The sequence below is a fragment of the Eumetopias jubatus genome, unplaced genomic scaffold, assembly GCF_037043125.1.
Source record: "Eumetopias jubatus isolate StellerSeaLion01/CBP00866 unplaced genomic scaffold, mEumJub1_p1.0 scaffold_17, whole genome shotgun sequence".
Classification (NCBI taxonomy): domain Eukaryota; kingdom Metazoa; phylum Chordata; class Mammalia; order Carnivora; family Otariidae; genus Eumetopias; species Eumetopias jubatus.
Genome location: NW_028274823.1, coordinates 44,341,720 through 44,361,782, shown reverse-complemented (window position 1 = coordinate 44,361,782; position 20,063 = coordinate 44,341,720). Strand labels below are relative to the sequence as shown.

Sequence of the window (20,063 nt, the reverse complement as noted above, 5' to 3'; positions counted from 1 at the left end):
TTTTAAGACTCCTTAAGTGTCAGCACTCCCTTTCCCAAGCAATCTTCTGTCAAAACTCGGCAAAACGACAATATACTTTGTTAGGGATAGTTGGCTCACATCTAAAACATGGAGTCTGATTCCACGTCAATGGTACAAATCTGGCTGAGCTGTTCTGCCTGCAGGGAGCTTGAACTTGGTTGCAAATTGCAGAGGATCGAGAGTGGCCCCTACAAGCACTGCTTAGCTGCTATAGGTTAGTGATCCACGAGCACATGTTTCTCACCCATGATACCATAAACTCTCTGAGGGTGAGGAGCGTATCTCGCAAATGTGCATGAACATCCCCAGTGCCTCACAGGTGTTCAGTACATGTATGGTAAATGAATTATAGATTGTCAAGAATTGCAAATCCTGGTAGGGAGACAGGATATGGGGGAAGAAGCTAAGGACCACTGAAGAATCACAGCCTGAGTTCACTGGGGTGTCGGAAAAAAGAAAGGTATGGAAGAAATTCATAGGTTTTGCAAAGTGAGGGGAGGGTAATTTGGGGTGAGGCTTAAAGGATGCATAGGAGTTTGAAAGGGAGAACTAGGGCCCCAGCAACCCCAACACACAGTTAGAAATATTACAATTCAGGTTCACCTCAATGATGAGTCAAACCATGTCTCCATTCCCTGGCACTCCTCATAAAAACATGCACTAACCTGTTACATATTTCCTTGATTAAATTCCGAAGATGAACTTCCCCACAGGACATTAGTGATTCGTTAAGAGGAACTATCCCTTCAAGAGTGCTTGCTATATGCCAGACCCCTGTGATGGGTCACTTCAGGTGAGTTTTCTCATTTAATCCTCACAACTGCCCTAAGAGGTAGCTATCAGGAACCCTATTGAGCAGATGAAGAAAATAAGGTTCAAGGAAGGAAGTAAAACAGTTTGCCTGCCCAGAGTCAAAGAAGTATCCATGGTGACTGATCTAAAACACAGTGGTACATCACTGCTCTCTAATATTGTCCCAAACCCATCTGTACAGCTCCAAGTACCCTTCCCATGGGGCTTTGAAAAGGGCCAAAGAATGATGTCATACAATGACAATTCCCTCATATATCTATCACTATAAGTGTTAAATTTCACAGATTCCTTTTGGGCTGAGAAAGGAAAATAGATACATTCTGAGTGGAGAGTGGAAGTACATTTCTAGTAAATATGGTTTGTTCCCTTCAAATATTACTCATGTGACATGTATTAGCTTAATCGTGTGGGCTTTTGTAGGGGACTTTCATCATTTCCACAGAAGGTCTAAGAAAACAAGGTGATAATATGTAAAATCACCTAAAGGGAAGAATTCTAATAATAAATAATAAATGTTTTATAATAAGACTTTCCATAACAACAATATCACCACTTTCAAATGATGAAAACATTTGAATATTACTGGTTTTCAGTCATGTAGTCATGTATTTAGTGTTTAGTTAGTGCTAAGCGTGAGGGAGAAAGGTAAGAGAGAGGCAGCATGGCAGAGGGTATATATTTCTTAAATTTGGAGTCACCCATACCTAAGTTCAAATCCTGACTCTGCCACTTCCTAAGTGGCATTGAAAAGTCAATCCATCTCTTTGAGCATCTGTTTCCTTATCTGTAAAATGGAATAATATACGTTGAAGTACCTGGAGACTTGGTCCTCCAACTCTGTCCCACCTTTAACCCCCTATGTCATCACATCCTCATGACAGCAGCACTCGACATCAGTGGTCTCTCCCTCCCCCTAGAAATGGTTTCTTCAGGGGCATCTGGGTGGCACAGTCAGTTAAGCCTCCGACTCTTGATTTCAGCTCAGGTCATGATCTCAGGGTCATGAGATCAAGCCCCATGTTGGCCTCCACGCTCAGTGCAGGGTCTGCTTGAGATTCTCTCTCCCTCTCCCTCTGCCCCTCCTGCTTGTGCTCTCTCTCTCTTTCTCAAATAAATAAAGAAAATCTTTTGAAAGAAGGAAGGAAGGAAGGAAGGAAGGAAGGAAGGAAGGAAGGAAGGAAGGAAGGAAGGAAAGAAAGAAGGAATGGTTTCTTCATTTAGCTTCCAGGTGAAGAAACCATACCTACTAACCATATCAATACTCACATTAAATGTAATTTATGTAAGCACTGCAATTAAAAGGCCGAGTGTTATAATAGATAAAATAGCAAGATCCAAATATGAATGGCCTTCAAGAAACATGTTGTATTTTAACACAAAGAAACAAGTAGGTTAAAAGTAAAAGAATGGAAAAAGATATATTAGGCTAACACTAGTCAAAATAAATCTGTAATAGCTGCAGTAACATCAAATTATATTTCAGAGTGGAGAACATTTCAGAGCAGAAGGATAAAGAAGGTCATTTTGTAATGATAACAGATCAATTAATCAACAAGACATAAAATCCTAAACATTTATGCCTCTTGTAACAAAGCTTCAAAATACATTAAGCAACAACAGATAAAACTGCAAGGAGAAACAGGCAAATTCACAATTAAAGTTGAATATTTTGATACTCCTCTCTCAATAATTGATAGAACAAATAGACAAAAAATCACCAAGGATACAAAAGACATAACCCTACCAACTAAATTGACCTAATCGACATTTATAGAACATTTCACATAACAACAATAGATAACACATCTTTTTCAAGTGCACATAAAAAAAACGTTTATCAAGAAAGACAATATACTAGACTATCAAATAAGTCTCAATAAACTTTAAAAGATGCAAGTAATAGAAACTATGTTCTTTGACAACAATGAAACTGAATTAAAAATCAATAAGAGAAAGATGCTTTAAAAAGCCCCAAATATTTAGAAACTAAATAACATACTTCTAAACAACCCATGGGCGAAAGAAGAAATCAAAAGGTAATACAGAAAATATTTTAAACTGAATAACAACGAAAACACAACATAGCAAAATTTGGGGGATGCCATTAAATCACTTGAGGGGAAGTTAATAGCACTAAAGAAAAAGTCCTCAAATCGATGATCTCAGCTTCCCCACCCTAAGAAAAATATAGATATAGATGACAAATAGATGCATGAAAAGATGCTCAGTATCATTAGTCCTTAGGGCAATTAAAATTACAATCATAATGAGGTACCATTACACACCAGTCCAATGGCAAATATCAAAAGCCTGATCAAACCAACTACTTAACACAATGTGGGGCAACTGGAATTCTCACACAACTTGAAAGTTTCTTAAAAAGTTAAACATACATCTACCATATGGCCCACCAATTCCACTTGTAAATATGTGCCCAACAAAAATGAAAGCATCTGTCCATACAAAGGCTTGTACATGAACATCCATAACAGCCTTATTTGTAATCACTAAAAATCTAGAACAACCCCAATGTCCATCAATGAGTAAAGAGATACTCAAATTGTGATGCATAGATACATGCAGGTACCCCTCATCAATTAAAAAAAAAAAGAGCTACTGGTATAGATTGCAAAATGGGTGAATCTCAAAATAATTATCTGGATGGAAATAGCCACAGTAAAACAGAAAAAAAGAGTACATACTGTGCAATTCCATTTATGTAAAACTCTAGAAAATATGAATAATCTATAGTGCCAGAAACAGATCAGTAATTGCCTGGAGAGCAGGAGAAGATGGGGCTGGGGGCGGATTACCAAGGGGCACAAGAATATTTTTTGGGTCATGGACATGTTCACTGTCTTCCTTGTGGTCACAGGTCATGGGTGCACTGATATGTCAAACGTCAACTGTACATTAAATATGTGCATTTATTGTATGTGAATGAAACCTCAATAAAGCTGTAAAGTTTTAAGTAAAAAAAAAAAAAATAGATGAAGAGTGTGATGCTCAAAACACAGTGCCTGGTTCTGCAATGTCTGAGAAATGGCGACTCCTATTCTCTGCTCCGGGTTTCCAGCTGGGGCTACAGAGGCGGGTAGGACGTGGTCCCTGTCCTCCAGGGCTCCTCAGTGGGGCTGAGGAGACAAACAAGCAGCTCAATTACAACAAACATAATTGGTTTGGAGTATTACTAAATTAAATTTGTAGACAGTAAATGGTACAGGGACTTAATACCCAAACAGAATTGGAGTCTTCAAAATGAAAGGAAGGAAAAAAAATAAACCTTTTCCTGACCTCTCTCCGTGTCCCAAATAGAGATTTCTTAAAGCTATTTGATTCCTCATTCATATCATGGTCTTTTTTCTTGTTTTCTTCAATTAGTGCATTAGCATTTCTTTCCCCCACATTTTTCATGTGTAGCCTAATCTCATTTTCCTGTGCTTTAACTCAGTGTGTGTTTGGGGGTAGGAAGACATTCATTCTTCTGGACCTTTGACAGAAATCCCCTCTGGGCCAGGCCAAGCTCTGTACCCGGAGGATACTCGCACAGTCAGTGATGGTGGCAAACCAGTGAAAGCAATAAGGTGGGGGCTGAGGCCTGAGGGGCAACAACACAAGGGCATTCTGGGCAAAGGCTGGCTGAAGAGGTCCAGACGCTGGGACGACCCTGCGCGTAGGGTGGTGGCGGCCATCTCTTAGGATACACTCAGAGCAGCTCTGCATGACACGAGGTGGCAGGAACGAAGACCAGGGAGGACTCCGAGGTCAGCTCCTGAACAACCTCATGAGTCATGTGGAGGAATGAACTCGATCCTGCGGGCCCTGACACTCTACCACCTCCCAACCACCTATTCAAGCGCAGAGGGGAGCACATCATGAGAAAAAGCGCAGAACGCGTTTGGAACAAATGCCTATGTGGCAGTGTGCACAGCCTCACCCTCAGAAAGCACGGCCTGCCTCCGAGACCAAAGATGCCTGCAGGAGACACCTGTTCCTCACTCTTCACCTCGAACTTAGCCACCCTCTTTGATCACAGAAGCCTTTTTCTACAAAGCACCTACAAATTAGCAGAGCATATGTTCCCAGATGCAATTTGGAGACTGCTGTAGGAAGCCCGCCAGCATTTCTCCCTGCCCTTCTCCCTGGCTGCTCTGCCATTGGCTAATGGCCTGGACCAGGGCTGAGAGGAGCATGCATGCGCCTCAGAGGAAGAGCTTGTGCCCCCATGGGACTCGCAAGCACAGGGAAAGGGGGTACAGGGAATAGGGGTGCCGACAGCTGTGGCTCACAGAGCAGGATGACGGCTTTCTGAGTCTGAAGGATTGCGATGATTATAAATGCTCTTCTCCCGCGTGTAGCCAATTAGACAAGCAGAGGGAAGGTGAGAAGCAGGAGGCAGACCAGCAGCAGGAGCCTTAACACAGCACATCCGGTGTGTGAGTCCCTCGTGCTGGGAACTCTAGGAAGCCTCACGGAAAGGAGGTCCACTTATAGGCTGCTCAGGGAGTCAGGCACATGCACCAAGCCCCCAACATATCATAGCTGGGTCAAGGAGGGCGTGACGATAGGAGAATGAATAATGGGGAAATTCAGGAAGACCTTTTGGCAAAGGAGAGGTTTAGCAGACCCCCGCAGGAAAGGTAAGTCCTTGGCAATCAGCGATTCAGGAAGAGCATGCCAGGTAGAAAGGGAAATCCTGGCAAAGCCCAGAGCCAGGAGAGAAAAATAAATATAGGAAACAAGTCACTCATCTGCTTGCAGGGATGAGCCACGGGAGAGTGAGCAGAAGTGTAAGAAGTAAATGAAGGCACATAAGTGTGGTCAGGGTCATCCTGGACGGGTTCTGAGGCAGGGCCCACGATGTTGGCTTTTCTCCACTGAATAGGGAGCCAAGCAGAAGATGCCGAGGGGGCACTGGCTCCTGGGACTAGAACACTGAGAACCAGATTTGGGGGGATGATGAGTTCAGACAGAGACACACTGAGGTGGAGGTGGTCAAGAGGCTTCCAAGCAGCTAAGTCCAGAAGGCATCTGGATCTCTGGGTCTGGAGCTCAGAGGCAAGGTCTGGAATGAACATGGGATGTGGGGGTCATTGACATTTGCTGGAAATGGGGCAGGGGTGCCAGGGACCTGCCAACTCTGTCTATTCCACAGACCACAGCTCAGAGCCTCACTCACGGAGAAACCTACGCACAAGGGTTATCTATGAGCTTCTGTAGTACTTTCTAAATATCTTAAACAATTTCCATCAAAACATGCTTTGGTCTCATGTCTGGAAGAACCAGTCTAACAATCTGAGCTGTTCGGCAACAAACAGAGCACTTCTGAGTCCCAATCAAGCTTTAGTTCTGCAAGAGGCTGGAAAGTTGTATATATACTCCATAAAAGAATTCCCTCTGAAAGGTTCCCAAGAGACAGGTTCTCATGGAGAGGGCGTTCTCCTCTGCACCCAGATTCCACCTGGCATTGAGGACACCTGTCCTAAACACTGGCTCACCTGGGATCTGCTGAAAGCCACATGGAAAGGAAGCACTCCAGAGCAGCAAGAGAAGAGGTTCCAGAAACCGCCTAGCTCATCCACAGTCGAGTCTGACTGGTCCTCAGTGGGCAGCTTCTGATGAATGACCCAGAGTGGCCCCCTCCATCCCTGAGCCTCGAGTTTAATTGTTGCCTTTGTCTTTCCTCAAAGGCCTCCTGGGAAATGCTCTTCAAAGGAACTTGCTCTACCCTAAGTATATTGACCTACCCTCAACCAAACCTTTCTAAGAACCTACTCTTTGCGTGGGGCACCTGGGGATTCAGTGACGAGCTGAATTCTGGCTGTGTCTTCAAGGGACTCACGGCCTAGTGGCCACCTTGATTAGCGGTTCACTCTGCTTTCCACAGGTTCTTTCAAATCCCCACCCTCCTCCAAGCTAATATATAATTTAACCAATCAATGAAAATATAGTTTATACCCAAAAGCACATCTGCTTGCCAGTGTCCCCGCAGTCAAACCTGGAGACCTGCAGAAACTAGATACTGTCAGTGAGGCTCATATACTCACAAGCCTTTCTCTGCATCCAATTGCTCCTTCTCCAAATGAAACCGACCTCAAATATATAACACCAATATCCACCAGTATATATAACACCAATATCCACCAGTGAAGGGGTAGATATATTAAGAAAACCACCCCATTAAGAAAAACAAACAAACAAACAAAAAGCCTGTGCCTTTGAATGTTTATCTTGAATCCAGGAAAACACATTAAGCAAGTCAGATACAGAGGGAGAAATTGGAGGACAGAGTCTGTGAGGAATGAGAGAAGCAGGGGCAGAGCTGGGGGCCACAAGGCAGGCCTCCCTGGGGAAAGATGTGGGACAAAGAAGCACAAACCTGAGCCTGTCAGACAAACTGAACTTCCTCCAGAGAAGTGGGGAGCAGCTCAGGAAATGAGAAGATGGGGCCCCAGTATAGCTGCTGAATTCTGGAGACCATGTTGGAACCACCAAATGCCTTCCCCTGCTTCTCTTCTTCCCGCCTTATTTTATCTATCACGTATGAAAAACAGAAAAGCAACTGGAAACTTTGTCTGTGGCTCTGTATTTAGATAGAGCCTAGAATGATATAATTATCATGAGAAAAACAGGACTTTTGTTTCCACTGGGGCTAGACTGTAACAGGAAACAGCAGTTCTAAATATGGCTGGATCCCAAGGGTAAGTCTACATGCAATTAAGAGAACATCTTGGTCATTAATCAGGGCCCAGACTGAGGTCTAAGGGTCCAAGCGTTATAGGAGGACCTACCTTCGGATCATAGACTTCAAGAACACCCATGAGCGGACACAAAAGCCCAGAGTATCTCCATCAATGTGCACACCTTAGCCCTACTTACTGGCCCTACAGAACCAGACCCTGCCATAGGTTAAGGATCTTTGTCGGGGCCACATGCATGATGACGTCCTTTGGCAGAAAGGGCTTTGGAGTCAGTCTCCATACAGAGTCCCAGATGCACCATTTAATAATTATATGACCTTGGGCAAATGATTTAACATCTTGAGCCTGCCATTTCCCATCCATAAAATGGGGATGATAGTAACTGTCATACAGAGTTGCCACTGAGGACAAAGGGTGGTGCCAAATATAAAATGCCCCAACAAGTGCCTGGCACATAATGGGTGATCAAGATATAGTAGGTGATACCCTTCACTCTCAAGAGGAAGAGCCTCCCCATAGAAAAGGAAGCCGAGAAGTAGGGGAGGTCACTTCAGGAGGAGGACACATGTAGCCCGGGGAGTCACACAGCCATCCTCTTGGGTGAAGCTCCTCCAGTGTGGCTGACAGCCGTGTTCACATCCGACCCTTCCTGGTGACCCTTCCTGGGGGCAATGCCCTTGGGGGCACTTCCCCACTAGCCCATGCTGAAGTTACCCCCAGCCGTAAAGAAGGAATCAGGAGGGACAGAGGGCCCTGGAGTGGGTCAGATGCAGGCGACGAAAAAAGATACAGGGCAGAAACGTAAAAACAGAGCCCTTTTTGACGGCAGGCAACAGAGAAACACTGGGTATCCAGTTTTGCGGAGTCACCATAAAACTGAAGCCAGGCCAGACATTTGCCTTAAGAGGCACATGAAAGGCAACCCTTCTCTGGAACAAAGGAAACCAGACTTTGAGAAACCTGGAGAGAAGCTGACGAAACCCAGAGCATCAAAACTTCCCAAGGAGCCAGGAGCACTCCACCAGGCTCTGAAGAATAGGGTGGTGGCCATCACGTCCCTCCTAGTTAGCAGCACAACCCGAGGTAAATGGACAGTTACCTTGCATGTCTCCAAATGGCCCCAGGAAGAGCTAATAAGATGTGAATTTATGGAGGAAAGCCATGAAAAGTGGGCCTTGCAAGAGTTACTATCTGATACTACCTACAGAATTATTAAAATAAGCCACCCAAAACTCTTTCAGCCATAGAGCACTGAGCTGATGAAGAAACACACATCATAAAAGAATAAATTACCTACATAATAAACCTTGCATCTTCTCAAATGAGGCCATTAGAAATTGATCAGTTAATTGAGGAGTAGCTGAGGACCGAAGCCCTGATGAAAGGCACACCAGGAACCACCTTCTAGAATCAGCTCTGTTAACAGCATGCTGGGGTCCCACAGGCTGCCCTGGTGGTGTTTCCTGAATAAGCGTGTGGGCAGAGGGGATTCTTCCAGAAAGCTAGGGTATGTGGCTACAGGCCACTCACATGTCACGTCTGCAGTGTGGAGGCGGCCAGGGCCAGGCACATGGCACTGGTGAAGAGCAGACCAGGCCACAGTGAAAACTCGGTGTTCCCCTTCCTTCCAGGGCCCAAGGCAGTGGGATGGCCTGTCATGGGAGATGCTTTCCAACTACCCCCTTTAAATGGCTACACTGATTCCTGCCCCCACCAGCTGCACACGGGTGTGTGCACACACAGACGCACTCACACACATGTCCATATACGTGCTCACACACAGGCTGACACACATCTCACATACACTCTCACACATGTGCACTCTTCTACATACACACCCTCACACAGTTAAGTAACACACACAGACCTGTAACCTCCTGCTGCATGAAATTCACCCTCCACCATCCCCTCCTCATTCCTCTGCCTCACCCCCTCTGCACCCCATTTTCTAGCCTGCCCTAACCTCTCCAGCCCCTGACCCCTGACTGGCTGCCTCCCCTCACTCTGCACATCCTATGCCAGACACCCCTTCCCTTGGACCTCGGCCTTCTTCATGTACTCCAATCACGACTCTCCCCCTGCTTCCCCCTGCTCCAGGTGAGCATCTTGGCAGGTCAGGGCCAACTCTCCGAATCCCTGTTTTGCATGGTGGAGCCCTGGAATTCACTCCAGCACCCCAGGTCAGAATTGGGCCCCACAGCATCCCTCTGAGCTTTCCCAAGGGGCAGGGGGCTCGGTGCAGGCTGCACCCCTCGGCATTCTGGGGCTCTTACCTCATTCACAAAGACCCAGTGGCTGTCCTTGGAAGCCAGGTTGGTCTCCACGGCCTGCAGAGAGAAAAAGAAAACAAACATGAACGGAAGCAAGCCAGAAGCTGGCAGACATGCAGAATGATTGCCGAGATGGGGTTTGATAAACATTGCTCTTGGAGATTTTTTCCTTCACAAAACATGCCATCCCCGGGGTCAGCTCTGGCCGCCTTAGCTACAAGACGCATCATTTGAACACCGACGTCTGATTTCCTGCTGTTCTTCCAAGCTCTCATGCACCAGCCCTGAGCAAGTTGGCAGCTCTGGTTCCTGCGGGCATCACAGGGCCACCATAGGTGGGGGCATTCGTCCCCTCTCCTGGAGAACACCTTTCTGGAGGGGAGCTTAGGGGGATGCTTCTCATGACTGCCAGAGGCTAGAGCATCAGGAATCTGGAACAAGGGATGTATGGCATCTCATCCAGCCTTGCTGAACGACACCTGGGAGGACAGCAGCTCCCAGCCAGGGCTCTGAGCTGCCTTCAGTTCTAAAGAACCCACAAAGGACCCATAGAACCGGCTCTTTCTTGTTTCTCGGTAGTAACCCCAACCCATCATCCTCTCTTACAGCACTTTGTTCTACTTCTTGATAGCACTTGCTATTTCTGTGCTTGAATAGTTAGCAGCTTATCTATTTCGTGTCATCTATCTCCTTCACCAAGCTGGAGTCTCCGCATTCTTGGGTGGTCACCGTTGTGTCCCAGAACCTTACACTATAACCAGCACAAAGGGTTCAATATACGAATGAAGATTGCTGCCAAATACAGGAAGGAAGCGTAAGAGGGCAAGGCAGATAGGACCCCACTCCTTATTTTGTTTCTCATAGGCTTTAGGGGTGTTTTTACCCTCCTTTAATTGGAAAGTCAACAGATTGAAAGGAGAGAAGGAACTGATCATTGTCAAGCATGTCCCGTAAGAACTCTCCCAGTGAGCATGTGTCAAGTACCTGCTGAGCCAAGCCATCTAGGAACCTGGAGAGAGCTTTCAGATTGTCGTCCTCGTGTGTGTGTGTGTGTGTGTGTGTGTGTGTGTGTGTGTGTGTGTGTGTGTATTTTTGTGATCTAATTTTTATTACTCTTTTTATTTGCAAAACTACAGAAAAAGAAAAATGTTCAAAATCATCCCATAACCCTGCCCCATTTTTTTAAATGTGCTAAAGTGGTGAAAATGCCCCATTTGTCCCTCTACAGTCATCCTCCAGGGGTTGTCTGAGGTGTCCCGTTCTAGAAGGTTGTGGTACATATGTAGGTATAAATATCAGACAGATGTTTCTATTAAACTGGAATCATAAAATACATATCAGGTTACAACTGTCATTTTTTTTTACTTATCAGTGTATCAAGAATATCTTTCCTCCTCAGTACACAGAGATCCGACTCATTCTTCTTAACCATGAGGCAGAGAGGGGTAAAAAGCCTGCCTGCACCAGCGACCCAGCCATATGCGGGAGCTCGACCATTGCACTGTCGGTGCACAGGTTGCTGTTAGAACTTCACCTACACAGAGAATGGATCAGTTCGCTAGCCAATACAGCAAGCATGTGGAAAGAGAGCCTTTGGGAGTGCCCCAGCCAGCTCCAGCAGCCCAGTCCTTTACAGACAGCTCCCCCAGGACATTAAGGGTGGACACAGGGGTCTTGCTGGGCCATCTTTGGCAGGAGAGGACATGAATTCTCCTTCTCCAGCCCAGAAGTGAGAGGGTGCCGGCCCCTATGAAGACAGATGAGGAGGGGAGTCTGGACTGGGCTGGAAGGGGACTACCTTCACCGGTTGTCATTTAACCACTCCAGTCTCTGTTCAGCTATAAAAAATAGATAACGCTTGCATCCTCTTTTCTGCCAATATCTTCAGTCCTCAATCTCAAGAAGGAGTAAGCGCAGAAAATGGAATGGCATCCATACCAGTCCCAAGCCTTTCCCACGAAGCAAAGACGGGAAGTGGTCATCCCCACCCTTTACGGGGTTCCACCCTTATTCCTTGGCTCGGCCACATTCTTGGATCCTGGAAATCTTCTCTAGCCACACAAGTCCTCCTCCTCATGAACCAGGCCCCCACAAAACCCCCTCTTCCTCAGAATAAGTGAGTTATGTTGAAGAATGCCTAGGCTGCTCCATCCCCTACCCCAGGAAGAAGGCTCCAAGTGTTCTCTCTCCTGTACCTGGAAGAAAGGAGCTCCAGAGATGCCAAGCACTTGTGGGGCCATGTCCCAAAGATGCTTTCTCCCCATTCTACACACTCCATATACCAGCCCCTCTCCCCAGAAGCTGTGAGGACTTCCAGGCCAGCTGCCCTCTGAGGAGCCTCAGACCCTCGGAGGAGGTGAAGGGCAAGCACCTACAGGTGCAGTCTCAGCCGCCCAGCCCAAAGCCTTGCAACACAGACTTTCAGGAATGTCTTCAGAAGCCTGGAGGCCTGGGGAGGAGGTATGGGAAGGAGACGTGGACACAGGGTGCTCTGAGAACACTCTGCAGCAGACTGCTGGGCTCTGGCTTGCATCCATTCCCAATACCTCAGCATTCCCTTAATGCTCACATGGAGGACACCAGTGACACGCTCAACAAATCTGTACAGGAGACAGTGCTGGGAGGGTGTCATAACGTCTCAGAAAGCTAGACCACTGAACTGAATCTAAAGAGACGCAGCTTAACAAAGCTGCGCTCAAAGCCCTACTCCTGGTTTTCAGGAACAGAAGGGCAACTGGGGAGATGAGACTTGGAAGCAACACTGCTGAGTGAAGAACCCTGGAAAGGCAGGGGCTGGGCATTGACTACTGGGCCACCCCACTGGACGGAGGACACTGCAGACTGGATTTGGTCACGGGGTGGGACAGCGAAAGTAAAGGCGTCGTTAGGCACATGAAGAACCATCATGTGCAAGAGAGATTGGAATTACTCTTTGCAGCCTCTCAGAGTTGATTTAGCACCAAGGTCTCCAGGAATCAGGAAGGGAGGTATCAACTCAATAGAAGACAGAACTTTCTGACTTTCCAAGGGGTTCAAGATGGAATGGGCTGCCTCGGGAGCAGTAAGGTCTCATTGGGGGGCGTGCCCAAGTGGAAGGTGAACAGCATGTCCCTGAAAGGGACTTAAGCATCAGCAGGGAGGCTGACCATGGGTGAGGGGCAGGACTATCAGGCACGGACATTCTGAAGCAATGGTTTGAAAGTCTGGCTGCATGCAGGAACCTCCTAGGGAGCTTTTAAAAAGGCAGACCTTGGGGCCCCCCTCCTTGGGATCCTAATGCACTGAGAATGGCCACATGCCTGAGGTGCTGTGTTATTTCAGAGCTTCCACCCTGACTCTTGGCCTCTGCGGCTGGGAGCCCTGCTCCAGAATGTTTAGTTCTGTGCATCTTCTGTGCAGGTGAAAGGTCCTCTGTTACCCACGGGAGCCCGCAGGGCCGGGGACATGACACAGCTGCCGGGACATCCCAGGGAACAGCTGGGACCCTGGCTCCTCTCAAGAGTTGTCCCATCTGGTCTCAGACTCACACACGAACGATACTGATGGAGAGAATTGATCAGAAAACCCCACAGGACAACTGGCCAACTTTCCTGTCCTACTTTCTTCACCAATTAAGCTCAGCTAATTTGTTAAGCCTCTTTTCCCCACACAGAGATAAATAGTGCTTGGCTGCAGCCTTTTCCAGAGGATGCAATTCACACAGAAGCTGAGCTAGATGGTAAGAAGGACAAGCTACTGCAGATTTAGAAAGAACACCTCTCTCCCCACCACTAGTTACTGGAGAGCTGTCAGCTCCGTGGGAAGAGCCCTAACTGCTCACAGCCCAGTGGGCAGTGTCCCTCCCAGCGTCTCTAATTCCCCGTCTGAGCACCATCCTTCCCTCTTCTTCCCCAGCCATGTCTGTGGCAGGTGCAGCCAAGTCCTCTCTTCCATGGCAGAGCCAATGGGGCAAGGGGAAGGTGGGCAGGCAAAGCGTGTTCGAATCCCAGTTCTGGCACTGCTTAGCTGCGGGCTCCTGGGTGAGCTACTCCACCTCCCTGAGCGGCAGCTCCATGCCTAGAAGGTGTTCGAATGCCAACAGTGCTATTGATGCTCTGCCCACATTCCCCCTGCACTCCATGAGGGTTTTTGAGCACCCCGGCTCCCTGTATGCCTTCACACCCAACAGCAGACACCCGTGCCTCAGGCTGCTGGAACCTCTGAGCAGCACTCACTGTGCCTGGGAATTTACACCCCTAACCGAGGACCGAGGGTGTCACATATACAAATCCCAGCTGCCCTGTTCCCGGATGGGGACTGCTCCAAGTGTGAGCTCAGCTGGGTCCCGAATCTGTCCATGAGACCGTGCCCACACTGCCTCGCTTGCTAGCACACCCACTCTGGCTTCCTTCATTTCCCTGTCCCACATTCCCACTCCCCTGCTGCCTTTCTTTTTTTTAATTCCCCTGGGAACACTTCTTAAGAAATCATTGTCACACAAATCCTTGCCTCAGAGTCTGCTTCTGGGAACCCAACCTGAGACAAACACCTCCCACCCTGGGGTTACCATGAGAATTAAATGAAATTATGTGTGAGGTTCTCGGCCCAGAAAGGAACTCACTACAGATAAGCAGTGAACATGAAGGTCCTCCCCATTCCTTCCACTCAAGTCTCCAGCCTGGTCATCATTCAGGGGTCTCTTCAATGTGTAGATGTACATAGTCTCATCCGCTCCTTCCTTCACTCAACAGACTGTGCCTGCCATACATCAGCTACTGTTCTAACTCTGTGGAATGCAGGTGTGAGCCAGGAGCCTCATCCATGCCATCACGGACCCCACAGTACCTAGACGACTGACAATAAACCACATGGCCACTGTGATGAGCGCTGTCTCCTCCCTGAGTCCACAGACCCTTCAAGGCAGCACAACGTGGAGCTTCCCTTCACTGGTGCCGCTGTAGACCCACTGCTCTGTAGCACTACCAGCATCAGCAAAAAAGTATTGAGCTAACTAGGCAAATAAAGGGCAGCCCTTCCTTTCATAGGTGGGGAAGGGAGTGGAGCTGGCTTCTGCTCAGGGTGGGCTTCCAGCCACTTGCCTCCAGCAAGTAGGGAGGCTGCGTTCCTGCAGTTGGGTTTCTCTGCTGGAGCTGGGCACCATGGCCGTGGGACAACCCTCAAAATAATGCAGTGGCAGGTGATAGATCCCTGTGCCTCTGTAGGAGCTCCACCTATACCCTGCGGGAGGTGGGAACCACGTGTTGGTGAACCCAAAGGGCCCCTGCACTGGCAGCCCTGGTTAAGTTCCTGCTGTGAGTCTTGCAAGGCTTTGCCAAACCATCAGTGACTGACTTCCCAGCTCTCATGGTCCAGCAGTAGACTGGCCAACATAGAGCTTTTAGAAGAAGAGCTAAGAAGGTGGAAACTTCCGCAGGCTCATGCTGACTCCTGTTTGAGCCCCTTTTCAGTCACAGACCCAAGAAGCTTACTGTGGCATGTAGCCCATAGAAAGGGCTTCGATGGTGGACACAGGTCGCCAGTGGTGAGGCAGAGCTAGGTGTCTTCACTTGTCCTGACACCCATACACCACCACACACTGTCATAGCTAGGCAGCTGTTAGAGAAGTGGAAGGCAGCTGTCCTTCCCAGACCTAGGGAAGAGAATATGTCCCCTTGTCCAGGAGCAGCAACTCCTGCCTGGACCTCAGGCCAATTACAGGTTTCCCACAGCTAACTGCATCAACAGAACTGGAATATAAGCGACACAGGACACTAACAGGCCATCCTGCAGGCCCCCCTGGGGCCAGGGGATATTTGGATCCTGTCCTGGCTCTTCAGCCACCCTGATGCCACAGTTTCCATAGAGAAGTAGATACGGAACAAAGCCCAGCTCCTGGCTCCCCAAAGCTCTAGAGAGAAAGCAGCCCCTAGCGCTGACGGGAATGGTAGATGCAGGGTGGCTCGCCTGGACAGGGAGGGAGAGGCCCTTTGGCCATATGGAGGTGGAGATCAGCTCTAATATCCAAACACCTAAAAGGAGGCCGAGAAGACAGTGGTTCTATGGGGCTGCAGGAAGGACCTCCAGCCTGGTTCCCTGCCTCTGTGTACTCTGCCTTTCACCCAGGACCAAGTCTGAGCCATCTCCTTTGATCAAGCACCCCTCCAGACACTTCAATACTCTATCACCTCCACTTCACAACACACGCCTCCCTTTACTCACACAGCCTACTGAGTCAGGCAGCGTTCTCCTCCCCATCCCACGGATGGGGAGCCGGGACCTAGATCTGGCCTCATAGCTCACACAGGGCCCTCCACTAGTACTTGGCAGGAGCTGGATTTGAACCCGGGTCTGTCTGTCTGCAAAGCTTGAGTTTTTTTCCCTCGGTCATGCTGTTTCTCAAAAGGCCTCAACAGCTGTCAGGGCAAGCAGGTGAGCCTTTGGGTCTGGGCCTGGGCCTGGGCCCGGCCCCTGGCAATGGGGACAAAATAATCTTTTTTCTCATAGTGGAGAAAATGCCGGGACGGACAACAGTGCCTTCCTTCTCCGGGTTAACTTGTTCTCATCAGCCTCAGACCATTATGCCTCTTGTATTTCTTAAGTATGAGTCCATTTCACTTTATCTTGGCCTAAAGGAATCATAAATGGAGTGGAAAAAAACCTCTACATGGAAACCTTCCAGCAGGATCGCTGAGGATTTATTCCACAAAATGCAAGTGCCACCAATTATTTATGTATGTGTTAATTGTTGGCCACTTCTCTAGGCACCCCCAACACTGGGAGCCCGAGATAATGAAAACTTGTCGATAATTAGCATCTTTTTAAAATCCCAACTCGTAACATTTCAGAGCATTCCCTCCATGGAGCGCAGACCCTGGCCTTTTCCCAAGGATGGGTAGCGTGCTAACTTTAAAGACCCCCTGCTGCCTTTGCAACAGCATGCTATTGAGGAACAATTCTCTCTGTACAATGTCATTCCTCTGGAGTGTGAGGGAGTGCAGTTCCCCCCATCTGCAAAGAAGGGGAGTAGCTGGCTACAAGACTATGGATGATCCAGGAGCCCAGAAGCCCTTTTACAAGGAAATCAGCAAAGCAACCGCCATGATCAGGCCCCCAAGTTCAGAAGCGATAGCACAGAATGTGAGGAAACCCATAAATGACAGCCATCATTTCTGGCCACTCTGGGCTTCCCAGAGGCCTGCCTCCTCAAGAAAAGGGCCTGAGAGTCTGGCCCAGCTGCTTCTCCTATTTACCTTAGCCTTATCTCCAGAACTTCTTAGGGCCTCGCTCTCACTGGAAAACTGCCTTAATGTTCTCTCCAGGTCGACAGCTCCTACTGCTGGCCCCATCCTTACTCCTAGGTCCCATTGGGGAATCTTGAACCATATGTGGGTTTCTTTTCCAATTTCTTGTCCCAGGCCCTTCCCAGGAAACAGCCCCTCCTGACCCGGCATGCATTATGTGTCTCCACCTCACCCACCACTCTGCTGGAGCTTCCTTGAAGCCCAGGGCCCTCACCCTTGGCAGGAGCAGGAACCACAGTCACCTGAGCACACGGACGGGCTGCTTAGCATGTGTGTGTTGTGGGCAGGGTGGTTGGTGGAGGATGGTGGAGACGAGGCCACACAAGGCCATCTGGGGAAGAAAGTGTGGCCGAATTCAGCCGTAGCTTCCAAACACAGCTCCGGGGCACACTAAGAGGGCCTTTGCCGAGGGAAATCTGAGCCTGCTGTTCGGAGTTTAGGGAAGGTGCTGGCTAGCAAAGGCTGGAGGGAAGGGATGCCTGTAGACTGGGCACAATTGCTGGCACTTTCTGAAATACCTCCTCCACTCAGACCCTGAGTGAAGCCCTCTACACACGACACCCCAGTGAGTCCTCATAACGAGCTGCTGAAACAGGCTTCTGATCTGAGCAGACAGATGGGGAGACTTGCCCAAAGGCTCCCTGCAAGTCGGTGTCACCGAGGCACACGACCAGCCCCCCTCTGGTGTATCATGCCAACTTGAAGACAAACGCATTCCAGTCATTTCTGGGGATCTTTCACACAAATGCAAGAGCCAAGCTGAAAGGCAATGCAGAGAGTGATGAGGCCTAGATAGTAAATCTGGGAAGCCACAGGGGCTTCTGCGAAGCTGGGTCCTAGATTCTGCAGTTTCCTGCCAGCACCACCCCACCCCCACACCCACCCTTCCAAACCCCTGGATCAGGCAGGTCCTCTGGTTGTCTATGAGGAAGAGCCTCCAGTCCCTCACTAAGGCCTAAGGCCTGGTCTAGATACCATGCAGCCCCTTCCCCACATAGCACCTGGCAGACAAGACCTTTGAAAGATGTCTTTGGAATCAACAAATGGGTAGATCCACATTCCTGCATATTTCCATGATGCTGAGAATAACAAAGGCCAGGGGCATAGAAAGGAAGCCCCAAATAGTCAGAAGGTATACTGACATACAGGTACTCTTTCCTTTGCCTTCCCTTGGTACTGCCTTCACAGAAACACATGCATACGGGACCTGTGTCCTTATTTTGCACAGCTTGGATACGCACTTGATTTTTGGTTAACACTGTTCTGCGCAAAGTACTGCCTATATTTGAATATAGCACACTTTTGCTACACGTCTGAGAGAAGGTGAAATGAAACAAAGTGAACTTGAAAGGCGGATAAATGCAAGACATCGTAACCTTTGGAAGCTGATGGAAACATGATCAAATTTTAGAGCTTTGCTATGGGGATATAATTGTGTCTTCATTTGTGCTGAGTGCCGGAACTCCTGATGCAAGCTCCCATATATTCTGCTTAAAAACACAGTAAGTTCTGAACTAGTCTGGTCAATCAGCGGCATTTTAAAAGATATTACCATAACACTGGAGAGAGGGTATTCATCTTTAGGCGGTTTTTTTTTTTATACTGGCTTTGATCTCAGACAAACTATTATGTTGCTATTGAAAAAAAAAAGGAAACATAATTGACTAAACACATGTAAAAATCTGATAGAACTGAACAATTTTTCGTCAATCATTAGACCTCCCTGGCCTCAGTCCTCACTGTTTACCGAGTTCGAGATAAACAGCTCTTTCAAGCCGCCTTCCCAGTCTGTGCCGAGGGCAGCAGTGCCAGCCCACAGCCTCCGGGGATGAAGATTCATTACAGATCATTTGTGGATCCTTCAGATGAAATAGAGACAGGTTCCAGGGCTGTGCTGGAAGTGCAATTTACTGTAATAAAAAGTGAGAATATGCTACATGTGGACAATTTATGAGGAAACGTTAATATCAGCAGAAAAATGAAATGAAGTCTGCTCACAGGCACGACCTGTTTAATAAGAGCAACTTGGAGAAGTAAAGCCAGGCACTGCCGATGAGTAGCAACTGATGGATACTCGGATTTTAATAAATGGTCCATAATTTCCCTGCCATCTGGAGGGCACGGCCGCCAAATAAGGCCCTCCGTGTTCTATCTACTCTCACAGACACCCAGGCTTTGTCCTGCTGGGAGGCGATGGGAGCCAGCTTTTCTATCAGATCTTGTCTCGTGCCAAAGAAAGGCATTCCCACCGTTGCGCGCATGGACACTACCACACCGTTCCTTTTGAGGACTGAGATGTACAATAGAACAAATCACTTCTGAGCTTATTTACACTCTGGTTTGGCGAGAACAGTGGCCAGCCTCTGCAGCGGGCTGTGAACAATCTCATGACGCGGGTCCCCCAGAGGCCAAGGGATGCAGTTCTTGGGTGGCAGGTGGCCGCGCTGAGCCCTTTCTCATGCAGCCAGCTGTTCTGCTCCAGCTTCAAGTGATTTTCAGACATAAGCAAAGCAAAGTCCAAAACTGATTAAAAATGTTTTCTTCTCCCTCCCATGAGTATTTACACATTCATGCTGGAGCTTGAGACAGCACTGCCTGCATCCAAAGACTGGCTCTGGGGACCCACAGCATCAGAGGTTGCAGAAGGAAGGGAAGGGGTGGGAACCATCTGGGGCAGAAAACTGCCTCCCAGTCCTGCTGGGTCACAAAGGGCCCCACAGGCCTGCCCCCCCTGTGTGGCTGTCAGCCCCAGAGACCAGACCCACAGCACACATCCACTGGGGGAACATCTACACTGCCTGAGCTGCTCAATTAAAGCATCAGCGTTCAAGGTTAATACCGTGACCCCTTCAAATCCTGCCAGGCAAGCGGCTTCTGCCCACGGATCTAATTCCTTTTCTCCACCTAAATTGTTTTTAAAAGATGGAAGCGTTTGAATTCTTTTTAAGGCAATAAAGTTGAAAGTAGCAATTCTTTAC

The 20,063-nt window shown here is 48.2% G+C and overlaps 1 protein-coding gene across 3 annotated transcripts in view; it reads right to left on the bottom strand.

Annotated features, from left to right (window-relative positions):
* Positions 1-20,063, bottom strand: part of GRID1 (glutamate ionotropic receptor delta type subunit 1) — a 711,804-nt gene that overhangs the window by 254,902 nt on the left and 436,839 nt on the right. For all 3 annotated transcript variants that reach the window (XM_088019784.1, XM_088019785.1, XM_028098786.2), the window contains one exon: positions 9,809-9,862. In XM_088019784.1, the coding sequence (XP_087875910.1) occupies positions 9,809-9,862 (54 nt within the window). The remainder of the gene's footprint in view (positions 1-9,808; positions 9,863-20,063) is intronic.